Source organism: Natator depressus, chromosome 1 (genome assembly GCF_965152275.1).
Source record: "Natator depressus isolate rNatDep1 chromosome 1, rNatDep2.hap1, whole genome shotgun sequence".
NCBI lineage: Eukaryota > Metazoa > Chordata > Testudines > Cheloniidae > Natator > Natator depressus.
In genome coordinates, this window is record NC_134234.1 from 308464644 (window position 1) to 308480504 (window position 15861).

The 15861-nt window shown below is 41.7% G+C and overlaps 1 protein-coding gene across 3 annotated transcripts in view; it reads right to left on the reverse strand.

The window, feature by feature from the left end:
* Positions 1–6077: 6077 nt before the first annotated feature.
* Positions 6078–15861, reverse strand: part of GRM8 (glutamate metabotropic receptor 8) — a 457362-nt gene continuing 447578 nt past the window's right edge. For 2 of the 3 annotated variants that reach the window (XM_074942357.1, XM_074942358.1), the window contains exon 11: positions 6079–7983. In XM_074942357.1, the coding sequence (XP_074798458.1) occupies positions 7934–7983 (50 nt within the window). In that variant the 3' untranslated portion in view covers positions 6079–7933. Of the gene's footprint in view, positions 7984–15861 lie in introns of all 3 variants that reach the window. The other variant, XM_074942359.1, reaches the window with a different exon arrangement.

The window sequence follows — 15861 nt, forward strand, 5'->3', positions numbered from 1 at the left end:
CCAAACATCTACACCGCAGTTAAACAGCCCTTTAGCCTGAGCCCTACGAGCTGGAGTTAGCTGGCACAAGCCAGCCGCGGCTCTTTAATTGCAGCATAGACATACCCCCAAGAGTTGTGATCATGTCCACAATGACTGAATTTTTGGTCCTGATTCTGATATCCTTTACACCAACGTAATACCATTATAACTCCATTAAAATGAATAACGTTAAACACTTGTGTAAGAGAAATCAGTAGAAAACGGGTATAAGAGAAATCAAAATCAAGCCGGATGAGACTGTGCTTTTCCATTCCATGCTCAAGCTTTGCCCAGTGCAATTTTTAACAGGCACTAGTTTGCAGAGACATATTTGTTTGTCTTAAGCTCACCGTACGATAAGCAGCCTATCTGCAAATGTGTTACCATATTAAAACATCTTTCTAAATTAGTGGCTGACACGATGTTGCAATAAGCTGCATCATACAGGTGAATTTTAAAATTAGAGCACAATAAAGGAACACTATAAAAGAGACATTTTCTCTTTATACATCATATTATGTCCGCCACTTTCATGTTCCGCTTGAGATACATAAACAAGGTAATTGTATTTTAATACAACATATTTACAAATGTGAGATGTTAAAAATGTCTTTTAGCATTTCTTCCCTTGGTTAGTGATAAAAATTATCTATTCATTGGGAGAGAATTGATGCTATTCGTTAAAAACCCTACTGTGTAAATTGCTATTTAGGCATTTCTTGAAAAGTGGATTTTTGACACAGTGGTCCATTATAGTTTCTACAGAATGTTTAACATATCTCTCTTATAAATCCTGTTCAATTTCTGGTTCATTGGCCTGATACATAGCACCATTAGAGTCCATTGTATCTATCCTGCAGTCACAAAACCACATTAAGGACCGGTATCTGATTTTCAAAGTATAATAGTATAAGTCATCTGTCCTGATGAATTAGCTTCTGTGTGCACACATGCATGCACAGTAATTGAGTTTTTAAGCTATGGTCTCTCGCTTTTCTTCTGTGATCAGAATTGAGCCCTAAAAGTCTGTGTGATAAAGAACTCTTATGGATTTTTTTTTTTTTTGGCTGAAAACGTTACTGTGCCTATGTAGCCATTTATCTTTTACACATTAAGAACTCAGATGAGGCGGTTAAATTTTTAGTACTCTGGGAATTGACTGGATTGAAATCACTCAAGACTGAAGCACTTTGTGTAACAAAAGCCAACGTGAAGCATGGGCAGCCACAGTTCACACACTGCCTTGCTGACGTGCCTGAGCTGTGGTGTGAGAGGCTGCGCTGATACAGCCTTCCGCCTCTTTGCTGAGACAGCCTTCCAGGGGCCCAGCTCATGACAGCTGTGGTGGCTTCTGAGGTTAAAAATTAGGAATGGCCTGTGGACTGACATATAAGGCATGTGTGATTCATAAAGGCCATATTGTGGCATTAAGCCCAGGGCCTGGGCTGAGAGTGAGGCGTTTGCAGGAGTGTGCCCTGGTTCAGCATAGGCACACCCTCCCCATATTTTGACTGACATGGCAGGCTCTCTGACCCAGCTTCTTAAAGGCATTTAGGCACCTATCTGCCTCTTTAGGTGCCTAATCCACCCCTTAGGCACCACTGACATTTTCAGAACTGATGCCCAGCTGCTACCTAATTATTTAGGATCCTACATCCCCTAGGTGCCCACGTTTCCACCAGTCAGCATTCACAAAGCTGGGTGAACCCTGACACCATCCCATAGCTAACAAGCAGCTCAGAACCTCAGTTTAAGCCCTGGAGGTCCCAAAGCAGCATTCTCAAACCAGTGGCAGTCAGGTTTTGTAACAAGGTGGGGTGGGGTGGGGAGGGTGATGGGTCATTAGTGGTGCCTCCCTATTCAATGGGAGCATTCCTCCTTCCCTGACAAAGGGCACCAGCAGCACCGTCTGCCCTGGCACTGCAACCCTCATCTTGGACTGGTGCAGAGGTGAGGCCCCAGACAGGATGGGAGCATCAGTTTGAAAAGCAAGATGGCCCTGCATTCAACAGGCAGTGGTGGCTCCTGTACCGTGAGGCTGAGCCTGGCTCCCCACTCTGGGCATTGCAATCTGGTGCACAGATTTACAGCATTGCTCAGGTTTGGCATGGCCACCCCTCCATCATAATAAAGGAGCAACCATCCAAAAGTGAGCGAGTGGCGCTGTAACAAGTTGCATAGGGTCTCAGTATCATGTGGCCCCATGCACCATGGCACAACGCCCAGAGCAGGGAGCCAGGTCCAGCCCTGCAGGAGAGGAGATTGACTTGTATATGCATGTGTGGTTTTTCTGGGTCAGTGCAGGGTGGGCTCGCTCTCCAGCCCCATGTGAAAAGGCGCCACACATACTAAACATCGCCCTGCCCCGCATTTACTCCACTACTGTCTCAAACTAGGCAGGGGAACGCCTATCTCAGCAGTGGAGCCCAATCCTGTAGACATGCTGTGAGCACAACTGAGAGCTGATACCTATCAGACCCTGCAACAGGAGGGCTGGATGCAGCCCATAGATGGCATGGAGGTCAACACAGCAGCCATGCAAAAAATAGCCAAGGGTACAGTGAAATATAGGGTGAGCAAGAGACAGATATTGAGTGTAAGCAGGAGAGAGAGAGGGGGGGGCGGGGAGGTGTGTGTGGGGGTTGACTGCTAGAGCAGCGGTACCTAACCAGAGTGCCTAACTCCAGGAGAGGGTTCAAGGATGAGGATCTTGAATGGAGGCAGGTACTGATTTCCAGCCCATCATCCCAGCACCACTGGTCAGATACTTAGGTGCCCATGCTGCTTGCTCCTGTTCTCTCTCCTGTTCTTGCACGTCTCGGCATTTCAATCCTGGCTAGTTAGGCAGCTTCCTGTTTGGCTTGCTGGCTTCTAAGGATGCCTTTCTTAGGTGCCTTATGCTCCCCATACATTGTATGGGAACCTGGGCACTTAGCTTAGGGCTGGGGATTCCACTAGGCATCAGCTGACTGTGGGTTAGGCATTGCAGTGCTGCTGTGGAGCAAGGCCAAAGTACCTCTGAGGACTGAGCTTTTGTCTCTGCTCCCCCCGCCCCATTGGGTCAGCTAAACCAATTCCCTAGCAGCCTGATTTTCAAGACGAAGCACCTGCAGAGCCTAGTGAAGCCAATGGGATCTGAAAGGGTGCTATGCCTCTGAAAATCCAGCCCATATAAGATGCTTAGTACCCACTAAACACTAATTCACATGTAAGCAAAGGCCTTGTAAACACACTCAATTTATGCACCTGAATTGCTCATGTGCATGAGTGATGGTAGGATCAGCTCCTAAGAATGCACACATAATATTTAATGTAGCTCTCAGCGTAACTCTGCTCACATCGGTTTACACAGTGTTACTTGGTGAGAAAGCAGTGACCTACATTGTTGATTAAATCACATGGAGCCAAATCCAAAACCTATTGAAATCAATGGGGAAGCTTTTATGGACCCTTAAACAAAGGAAAAACCATACACTGAAGATGGGTGGAGGATTATAGCTTAGTATGTGTCTTTTACATACTGTGTAAACCTAATTCTTCAAACTGTAGCGCAAGCAATTGGAACACATTATGCGATAATCATTGGCCAACATTCAGGTTTTAAATTGCTACCGCCCTTCAGTTATATGTGTTTGGGAGATACGTTCAAAGTATAAGCTTTTCATTTTTAACCTACATAAAACTTCAATGGAAAAAACGATTATGATGTTTTTAAAGAAAGTATTTCAGACCCATTCTTAGACTATACATGCCAAGTTTCATCCTGCAGCGTGTTTGTAAGGCTGTGTTAAATAGTACAATTTATAATGAAAAATGCTGACAGATTTAACTACAGCTTAATGACTGGCAAGGCTATAAACGAAAGAGTAGAATGAGCTAGACCGAGAGAAGAAGGTTGTGAAAAAAGCAATGTGTTTGCTGTATAAAAGGAACGAGTGATGGTTAATTCCAAGAGAGAGGGAGAATGTGTGGGAGAAATGAAGAAGCTTCCTGAGTATTCACAGACACAATAAGCACAGATACTAGGGGATTTTCTCTTATTGCTGTCCAACCTCCTGATAAAAAGGGACCTGGTAATGTAAAGTAAAAAGTATAGCAGAAGTCATTTTTCCATAGCTCATTCCATTATATTCCCATGCTCCAGTTGTAGCAGTTTTTTCTCCAACCCTGTCATGACATTGCTCTTTTTATTGTTTTATTTTTATTGGTTAGTCTCTAAGGTGCCACAAGTTCTCCTGTTCTTTTTGCGGATACAGACTAACACGGCTGCTACTCTGACACCTCTCTTTTGAGGAGCAGAATTTTTATAGTGGTTAAATTGGGGAGAAAGAACCAAATAAGGTAAGAACAAAATAGGTGTTACACCATGGCCATTGCAAAAAAACCAAAAAACTGTTCTTCTGTTTGGAGTTAGTTTACTAGTAACGCTGGCATATCTCTGAGAAAGTTGTGGTGCTCTTGTATGGACTCTATGCTGCACTACAAAAATTCCAGTAACATCACTGTGCGTTCTGCATGCTGAGGTAAGCAGGATCTGGACCAATATATCTTAATAATGTATGGTACCCTGTGTTTTCGACTGACACAGTGCTAATATGAGCCAACAGAGAAGTTCCTTCCTGACGACTGTGACACCCGCCCCCACCCCCACATTCAACAAGGTACATAAACACAAGCATAACTTAAAAGTTCGTGAAGTCAACGGGACTACTCACATTCTGAAAGTTAGGCATGTGTGTAAATAACCTGTTGAAGTGAAACCAATACATCAGTAGTGTAAGTTAGACATTGCAGGCTAGATTCACAAAGGGACTTATTTTTAGGTACACTGATGACTGGTGGACTTCACAACCCTGAGTGAGGTGCTCAGGCTCCCTATACATTGCATGGAGACAGCTAGGCACCTAAGAATGGGATTCACAAAAGCCAGCATGATGAGCAGAGAGGTGCCTAAGGTAGCCAATAGGAAATGGCAAGGAGAGGGGTGTGGTCTACATCCCGCCCCTCAAAGGGCTGGAGGGAGGTGCCTATTTCCACTTGGGATTTGCAGCCATGAATCCACTCCTGGAGTCAGGCACCTAAGCCATTTTTTGCAAGAATGATGTTGATGCTTCCCCTCCCCCCCCCCGCATTTTTATAACTTTTAGCCCAGGGGACAGGACACTCACCTAGTATGTGGGTGATGCTGGTTCAATTCCCTGCTTCTGCCTGATGTGGAGGAGTGATTTGAGTTTGGGTCTTCCGCATTGCCGGAGTGTGCCCTGACCACTGGGCTAAAAGTCATAAAGGGGCTGCCTTCACTCCCCCACCCCACCTGCGGTGCGCATCCCAGCCATAAGATTGGCTTTTTTCACATCTCTGACGTTAACATGTTTGGCCTGATCCTGCAAATCCCTACTCACAAGAGTAATTCCACTGTGGGTAATGGATTGTAGGCTCATTCACCAGAACAACATTGCCTCTTAGTGTTCTTCTTCACAACAGATTAATGGGCTATTTCTTACTTTACCTGAAAATTCACTATCTTCAATCGACGTCACATGCAGAGAACAACTTCAGGATCAGGCCCATTGCTGATTAAGGGCTTCACCCAGCAAACACTCATGCAGACCTTTTGAGCAGGCCGGAAGACAACAATTCCATTTCATGACAACTTTCAGCATTTGTTTTCATTCTGCACTGGAATGAAATCAAAACCTTTTAAAGGTTTTTGCAAACTGCAGTTGTGTTGAAATGCCTGTTTACAGTTAGAAAACGTCAGGTCTCTCTGACTTTCTCTCTCACATGAACTTGAGAAACTGTCCCATTGAAACCTTAGTCAAAACTGATATATTTTGGTTTTGACACGGTGGCATTCTCTGCAACTAAACATTTCATCAAAAAGTTTCCAAGCAGCTCTACTGAACTTTAAACGTGTGAATACTGCCCATTGACGCCAATGGCACTAGTCGTGCATAATACTAAGTGTATGTATTTCTGTAGGGTAGGGACCATAGTCTGCTTAATGGCTTTCAAGCATAGTCAATAGAAAAAGTAATTAATCCCTGGTTCTTTATTTTTTCATTTATAATTATTTTGTAGTTTGGTGAGTGGTCAGTCATAAACATTTCAATTACACTATATTGAATGATACATCATCAGTAACTCAGGCGTCCAACTATTGGGATAGATCCTTCCTAACCGTACTTTGTCGAAGTGCTTTGGAACATGGACATTCACTGAGGGGATAGTTGACTGAAAACAGTTTGCTGGCTGCACAAGAGGGTAAAGTACAGAACTGTAACATGTAGGATATTCAGTTTCAAATAAATTAGCCTTCCCTTATTCAATAATGTAATCCAGGGTCCACTGCAGCCTCCTTGCAGAAGGTATGTTACAAAGAGATAGCGCCTATTGGAAAGAAGAACAATGAGCCATCCAGGCTAAATCAGCAGAAAGAACATTTAATAACAAACTGATTGCGAAGACCCATTGACTTGATGAATGGCAGATATTGTAAAGAGTAGAAAAAGTCTCAAAGCGCATCATAGACATTGGTGACAGAGCTGAAAGCCTCTAGCAGTCTGCTTTTAACTTGTCTAGAGTGGCTTATTAACATGATAGATCTCTACACTGGTTCCAATCTCTCTTGTTTTCTCTCTCTCTTTGGTACAACCATTTCTAATGGCATGGCACCATTAACTACTGAATAATTTAATTCTGAAAATTAGAAGACATCAGAATTGTACTCGAATATCCATTTCCTTTGATTTTGAAAGGTTTGATAAGTTAGTTCATATATCCACTTTACTGCTTTCCAAATATTCTACTGATTCTTTTCCATGTTATTTCTAAGGCATCCATCAATAAGATGTGATTGCCAGCAATGGCACGTCATCATAGCTGATGGGGGAGTATCAGCAACATAATACCATTGTACAGGATAATAAGATTAACCTTTTATTTCAGTTTGCTGGTTCTGATTACTATAAGAAATCTGAGTTTTTCGTTTTTATCATCTTTGCTATAATTGTCTGATAATTTTTTCAAAAGAAAAAAACCAGTTGCCGAATCATAAATGGTGAGCACAACATCAGAAATCCTTCATTTCACAAAATCTTATAAAATGTATTTACTTTGGGAAAAACTCCCATCAGCAATTTTAAAATAGTCACAATTTTTAAAACAAATAAAGTCACCCACCTCGGAGAGTACACACACACACACACACACACACACACACACGCACATACAGACACCCCCGTCAACATGCTTAGACTTTACACTGCATTCTTCTGACACCATTATTATTGTTTTATTTATACCTGCTCCCCCCTTTACTGCACATTCTAAACAAACAATAGACAATACTGTCTGGACTTAAAATATTATTTGTTTTTCCTTCCTTAAAACTGCAACGAAACAAGTCTGAACATTTGCAAAACATTCCTTTATTATTAGAAATAAATTATTTTGTATAAAAATTTGCATGCGTCAATCATTGCACTTATTTTAGCACAACCCAGGGCTTCAATTCAGTCAGTCATCACAAGAAACAAACTCATCTTCTTATACAAGTTCAACAATGTGGGACAGGAATGGAAATTCTCACAATCACAAAAAAGTACTTACAAGTATAACATCAGACATGGTTTATTTCAACAGCATTTTTTTTTTCACAAGCTAACATTTACTTCCTTTTGTGAGTAAACAGTTCAGAAGTTTGACATTCGGTCTGAAGTGTATAAAACTGAGCTTTTTCCTTCCCCACCCTTCCTGCTTTTGGCTCGTGGTTAATCTTTGTCCATTAAGAGACTGACTATTGATTCGATTGTAGTCTACAGCTCTTTCCAAGACCGAGGTTTTGGTGGTAGTAAATTCATTGTTTATTTTTTTTATTTTCACATACTTCAGATGCATTTCATTTCCCTGCTCAGTTTGCATGATTGCTGTAGCTGACGTACGTTGTCTTGGTAGAGGAAGCTGCAAAGCAAAAAAAAAGAAGAAGAAAAGAAAAGAACAAAGTTACATTTCAGGTTTTGGAATCAACATAAAGCACTTTGTGTAGCAATAAGAATAGTTGTACTTGTGGCACCTTAGAGACTTACAAATTTATTAGAGCATAAGAAATGTTGTGTGGTGCGTGGTTGCTAGTGAGTATTTGCTTCAGGTTGGGGGGCTGTCTGTAAGCGAGGACTGGTCTGTCTCCCAAGATCTGTGAGAGTGAGGGATCAGACAGACCAGTCCTTGCTTACAGACAGCCCCCCAACCTGAAGCAAATACTCACCAGCAACCACTCACCACACAACAAAAACACTAACCCAGGAACCTATCCTTGCAACAAAGCCCGATGCCAACTGTGTCCACATATTTATTCAAGTGACACCATCATAAGACCTAATCACATTAGCCATGCCATCAGGGGCTCATTCACCTCCACATCTACCAATGTGATAGATGCCATCATGTGCCAGCAATGCCCCTCTGCCATGTACATTGGCCAAACTGGACAGCCTCTACGCAAAAGAATAAATGGACACAAATCTGACATCAAGAATCATAACATGCAAAAACCGGTAGGAGAACACTTCAACCTCTCTGGCCACTCAGAAAAAAAATTTAAGGGTGACAATTTTGCAACAGAAAAGCTTCAAAAACAGACTCCAACGAGAAACTGCTGAGCTTAAATTAATATGCAAACCAGATACCATTAACTTGGGTTTGAATAGAGACTGGGAGTGGCTGGGTCATTACACATGTTGAATCTATTTCCCTAAGTTAAGTATCCTCACACCTTCTTGTCAACTGTCTAAATGGGCCATCTTGATTATCACTATAAAAGTTTTTTTCTTCTGCTGATAATAGCTCATCTTAACTAATTAGTCTCTCACAGTTTGTAAGGTAACTTCCAACTTATCTGTCTCTCTCTCTCTATATATATATCTCCATATCTTACTATATGTTCCATTCTATGCATCCGATGAAGTGGGCTGTAGCCCACGGAAGCTTATGCTCTAATAAATTTGTTAGTCTCTAAGGTGCCACAAGTACTCCTGTTCTTTTTGTGGATACAGACTAACACAGCTGCTACTCTGAAACCTGTGTAGCAATGAAATTAATTTAGTATTTAGTCAGCATTCAGCTGTATAATCACCAAGGTTCCAATTCAAGAAATCACATAAGCATATTCTTCACTTGAACCATACGCTTAAGTGCTTTTCTAAATAGCTTGCTGGAAACAGGGCCCAAATACTGTGCTTTTGATGACATTTTATTTGTGTGTGCTTTAGGGGTAATATGATGGCTGCTGGGTGAGAAAAAGACACACAGCTCTTTATTCTACAAGCTATTCGGCATATTTCATATCTCTTGCTGGCTAGTTGTGTTTTTTTTTAAATACAGTATGCTGTGCCTTAGTTTCAACATTTTATTTGGCTAATTTTAAAAAAAAACAAATTAGCAAAACAATTGCTGGCACATCTGGGGCTTGAGTCACTCTCCAATTTCCACTGACTGAGGCCGACTAGGCATCCACTGGTGGAACAGAGACCTAGGAGGGAGTTACAGGCATACAAGACATCCACAACACCTGTTATATGAGGGGAAAGAGGCCAAAGGTGGCTGATGCAGCCCTGAAAGTGGGCAATGCTGGCTGATGAAGGTATGTGACCAGCATCCTCAGGAGATGCTCTGACATAGAACATCTCTCTTCCAGGAAGTGTCCACAGGCATGTTTACTAGAAAGCCCAGACTGTACTTTAAAACTGCCCTCCTGTGGTGATATTCCTCAGGCAGATTAACAGCATCAACAGCACACCCTTTCTTACAAGTGAATTTCCCCTTCGGGCAGATATTCTCCTGCTTGTTCAGAAAGATGCAATATGTGAGGATGAGTCAACTCCTGGACTACTGTTAAGGTAAAATGGTGACAAGTCACTGAACCTAAATATAGTACTGGGCATTTCTACATGGGAGCCACTGTCCCTTATTGTTGTTAGAGATGTAGCCAGTTCTCCATTACTGTGTTCAGATAGAGTGGGCAGTGGTGGCTTCAGAGAGCCACAAGGAGCTCTCTGATCCCCAGCTGCATGGACCCAGCAGAACTCAGAGCAGTAGGATGCTGACTGTATCTTCCACCACTGTTATAAAGTCTGTACGGCACCAGGTGCAGAGGGGCTCAGCTTCAGCACACCCCTTTCTGCCTCTAGCCTGCCTCTGACATACTCCATTTACCCCAGTGGGTGGAGGTAGCTGGCAGCACAAAATGAACGTAGTGGTCTAGAGAATCTGGCCCATATAATTCTATACGCACGCCAATTTAAATCATGAGTAACTGCACTGACGTCACTTCTCCATAAGACTGCAATTCTCCAAAGACTTAGGCCACGAGTAGTCGCATTGTCTTCATTTGGATGGTTCATATGCTTAAAGTTAAGTAGCGCAGGATCAGGCCTAAATCTATAACTCCATTGAGGTCAATGAAGTTACACCAGTGTAAACTGGTGTGAGCTCAGAATCAAGGCTAACACAGTATCAATCAAGCTTTTTTGCTCTCTCTCTCTCTCTCTCTCTCTCTCTCTCTCTCTCTCTCAGGACAGTCCTTTGCTATGTTTTATTGGATAGGAATCCACTGATGTTTTTACATAACTGAAATAGGAAAAGAAATCCTCACACTGTCTAAACCTGACCTGGGAATCTGAGGGTGATGGTGGAAGAACAGAAATACAGAAGCAGGGAAATAAAATCTTCTCTGGGTATAAGCTTTCATGGGTAAAACATCACTTCTTCAGATGAGGAAGTGGAGTTTTACCCATAAAAGCTTATGCCCAAATAAATCTGTTAGTCTTTAAGGTACCACCAGACTCCTTGTTTTTGCGGATACAGACTAACACTGCTACCCCCTGAATCTTCTCTGGCCCACTCCCCAGTTCCACTATATTATGTACAGAACCGTGTTATTGTAAGATTTCTAGGGAATGTGACTCTAATCCTGCAGTTGCAGCTTTGGAAGATACCAGGGAACCAGCCCACTGAAATTCAAATCGGATTTGACTTTTTCCATTAGGATATTGGAATGCATAATCATGAGAACACACACATCAAAGAAACTGTCAAAGAGCTTGTTGTTTATCACCACACATACAGGTACCTCCAGTTTTGGAGTTTCAGAAGTATGACCCCTGGGAAGGTTTGGATCTGAGAAAATGAATGTGAATTCTAAAACTCAGATCAGTGGAAACTGGCAAGCAAATTGTGTTGCTTACAAAAGTAAGAGACCAGTAGCCGTCCAAGTTCAAGAGAAGACTACTCTGAGCAGGTGCTGGGCAAGGCCTTCATATGACTCTGCCTAAGCATCAGAGTACCCCATTCCTGAGAGGAAATAGCCCTGCTCTTGGAGTACCAGGACTCTTTAAGCAAGTATAGGCAAATTCATGTTTTTTCAGAACTTTTGCATGGGACATGAGACTCCTTTGCGAGCTCGCTCTCACGCTCCCACAGCTGGATTGGTGAGGAGACTGTTCTCACTCTGCCCTGCATTCTCCCATCTGGGAATACAATAGGATTGCTGAAACTGGACCAATTTCTTTAGAACATAAAGTGATTTTTTTCGCAGTAAAACATGAGTAAATAGAGCACACGTACTCAAATTGGACAGCTTCCTTTTTTGTTTGTGGGAAAAGAACTAATGTTGAATTATCTGCCAGGCTGAATAAATAGCTTTGATGCATCTAGTGTTGGATGAGTCAAGAAGAAGAAAGTAAAAATCAATAAATAGGTGTATTCCTTACAGTATGACTTTGAAAATAAAATCAGATTTATTCCAAAGTATTCCCATGGAGGGTTTATATAGTAGTTCATACTGCCAGACTGGAAAAATCAGACCACCAGCATATTCAGCTTTTCTCTTTTTATTTGATTAATACCTTACATATCTATACAGCTTATGCTAATAAGCCTGCAGCTCCTGTTTGGAATTTAAGAGCCTCAACATCTAGTTTCTTGGTCTTTAAGACTGTGAACATTTCAGAGTTGTTGCATAGACCACACTCAGCAAGCTTATCTGGCCAGGGAGGGCAACAAATTTGACTTATCATGCTCCTGAAAATAGCCTTTTCAAGGCCCATTTATTACTCTGCTCTTGGAATGAGACAACAGAAGTAAACCAAAACAAAAGGATTTAGAGTTGTATAGAAACATTATCATGAAATGTCCTGTACATATTTAAAACAGGTGACATAGTTGTTTCTTCGGTTGACCCATCTGCACATCTTTTTTTCTTCACTTCCTGTCCTAGACAGCTGTCTAATTTGTTTGACACTGGTAAATGTGCACTGGTAAATACTCCACTCAACAAGGACCTGTGTTTCAATGAGGGTGAAATGGAGCTGGGACGGAGGGGATGTAGAGAACAGGGGCCTTGCATGGAAGATTAAAGGACTTCTGACCCCTGTCTCCCACTTTCTGTACATTTACTGAGGTATGCTGGGAGGAGATTCCCCAATGTCTCTTGCCCCTTCCTTACGAGCAGCAGGATGTTTGATAAGACCTGCCTAAGCACCAAGATTTAACCCACCACCACCGAACTTTAAATGCCTCATTAGGACCACATCCAAACCCCCAAAAGCCTTAACTTGTCCCCTGCCAAGCCTGTTCTCTACTGAATACCAAATTATTGATGGGCCCATATTGATTCCCACAGCTTGCTTCAGCTCACTGCAACTTCTAGAAGGACAGAAAGAGCTTGTTGCAAACACAAACAAAACAGAAGATAGAGTTTTGGGTCATAATCCAACACAAAATAAAAACAGAGAGAGAAATCACAAACATCAAACAGAGAGGGCAGAGACGTAAACAAACATGAAGAAAGAAACAAAGAAAGGAAACAGAAAAGAATGGGGGGAAAACTAACAGAGAACATGACAGTGAATCAGTTGACACATGTGACTGGGAACAGAGAAGCTAATGGAAACAATCAGCATTGGAAAGGGCTAGAATACCTGGTCCCTTGGTGCCTGGAAAGAGGACAAGGGGTGAGGGGCACTGAGATTCACTACTACCTGTTGTGGGAGAAGAAGATTCTGATATGAGCCATGTAGAGTGCTCTGTTAGGTATAATGTGTTTGATCCCAGCCCAAAAGACGCTAAAGTAGAGGACTGCTTGGCCTGCCCTGAGTGGGAGTAGCATGGAAGCTTCAACAGAGATTGTTTAAGCCCCTAGGTCATCCCTTGCTCTCTGCAAAGATCTGGTGAATTTGGATGAATGGAAGTTGAATGAAGACTAAGAACTCCTGTTTAATCAAGCCACTTGAGGCGTCCTGTTAGGCAGTAACAACTAAACTGCAGTGAGTGATGCTGTAATATATGAATTTTGTACATGACCACAGAGAGATCTCATTTAGCTCAAGCAGTGTGGTTTCTCCTTTGTAGAACTGAAGGATAAGGGTTCTACTCCCAGATCTCAAGAGTTGTATGTAATTTATCTTGCATTTTTTTCTCTGCTGTCTGAAGCAAATGGCTTTGGTTCAGTCTATGGGTGAAATCCTGGCCCCACTGAAATCTCTGAGTTTTGCCTTTGACTTCAACAGGGCCAGGATTTCGGTCCACGTGCCTAGAAGATTTTGACAGAAAAAAAATGATTGGTGAATGGTCAAGCACAGGAGTGTAGGGGAACAGATTAAAAGAGATGGACCCAAGAAATGTTAAAAAAAAAAAAAAAGATATAAAGGACAGAGCTAAAGCACAGAATAAGGGCAGCCAAAAAGGAAAAATAACAAAAGAGTAAATGGCTGTAGTGAGTAAAATATAAACAAACAGGACAAAAGACAAAGAATAGGAAGGGAAAATAAAAAATAAAACACTCAGTATACAAAAAGCATAGGAAGAAGAATAATTTAAAGAGAGAAAAAGTGTGTGGAGGAGAGTGAGTAAGGAATTGCAAAGCACCAAAAAGGGGACTGGGGGGAAGAAAATGCATCAGAAACAAAGACACTAAGAAAAAGAAAAAGGCAGAGAGCAAGGAATGACAGAGAACAGAACAATGAAAAGGTGGACTACGGAAAAATCAAAATATATATGACAATGAAAAAAACAAAAAGGCACCTGAGAAAGACAGCAAGAATAATACAGATCATGTCAGAGGAATCATCAGAATGAGATGGGTAGGAGAGAAGAAAACCAAATTTGGTGACTGTCTGGTTTTAACCTCCTTGTCCCTCTGTTTATTGCCTAGTGTTCACTTGACCACATGCTGACTTTCACTCTGCCCTGTCTGCTCACTCTCTGCTGGTGACTGATCAGGCACACCTGATCCCTGCTTTGGACCTGATCTTGCAGACCTTTTGAAAGAAAAATCTTCTTTTGATTTCAACAGGAATTACTTCTGCATCTAGGCTGCTGAATCAAGCCTTCTGGGCCAGATCTTGAACTGGTATAAATTGGTATAGCTCCATCAAAGTCCATGTTTTACAGCAGTTGAGTATACAGTCCTGTTGTAGTTATCCTGATGTATCACGCCTACTGATTACTCTCTCTTGCCCTCCTGCCTCTTCAAGTGGCAAATTTTGTCCTCAGACACATGCACACAGCTCCCTTTACTTTAGCATATACAGGTATATATAAATGGAATCAGAATTTGGCTGCATATCTTTAAATAAGAAATCCCAGAATGCACCATTGATGCCTCCCAAAAATCAGCAAACAAATTCACTTCCTCCTGTTTGTGCTTTGGTGGTAAGTTGTGGTTGTTGTCATCAGTATCAGCATCGTCGGGGTAAGGGGAGGGAAACTTCTCTCTCCATTTCTGGAGTGCTAGTGATACCCTGATTTTGTATATTCTGTAACTTTCTCCATTTTTGGAGTGTGAGTGACACCCTGCTATTCTCTAGGTAAGACTTACATGCTGGAACTGTGATCACCTAATAACAATTTGAGACTGGGTTACAGGTGTCAGTTCGAAGAGACATTTTTCTGTATTTTTTGGGTTATTACAGCAGATCTAGGGGAACAGATTTATTTTAATGTGTCCTTCACTACAGCCTCAAAAACTTGTTGACAATAATTATTTCAGCAGAAAAGAGAAAAGTTAACAAAATCTAATGGATATAGTATGTTTTTTGAAAACCTAACAGCCCATTCTTTTAGCCAAGGCAGCTCAATTACATGGGGCTAGCTCTCTAGAATAGGGATTTGTTGATTTTTTTGAACACTTGCCTATGGAGTATAACAGTACATGGATCAAAGCCTTGAAGAGATGTACTACTGAGGCACTTGAAAATTATAGGTGTGCTAGTGTTAAGTCAGGTTTAGAATACGGTAAATTGATACTTCCCTGCCTGCGTCACACTGCTGGAGAAAGCATATTTGCTTCCAGTGGCAGCTGTTTTCATGAATTATGCATAGTCATAGTTAAAAGAATACCAGACACAGCATTTCTTCTTCATTAGGTACAGTTGATAAATCTCAGGTACACAGGACTTTCTTACCATCTTCCTTTGTACCCCATTGTGGAACTATATTTTGACCTTTTTCTCTGATGTTGATCATTTTGCCAACTCAGCAAGGAAACTCTCTTTCTCCCTCCTCCCTCTCTATTTTCTTTTGGTGACTTCTGAAGAATTGTAAAAGATGTAGGGGTTTTCGTATTTACAGGCTGACATCTGATCTACAGAGAATTTCATCATGATTTCTCCCTCTGTCCCCTGTCATAGGTTGTAGTATGAACCTATCGAAATCCAAAGGGCAGTGGCTCCATTGCTTCATCTGGTAGTTACACACTTTTGAATGACCATAAGTTTTGCAGGCGAATTATTGAAGTTTTAAAAGATAATCTGTACCCAGTATCCTCCAACAAGTGAGTTATGG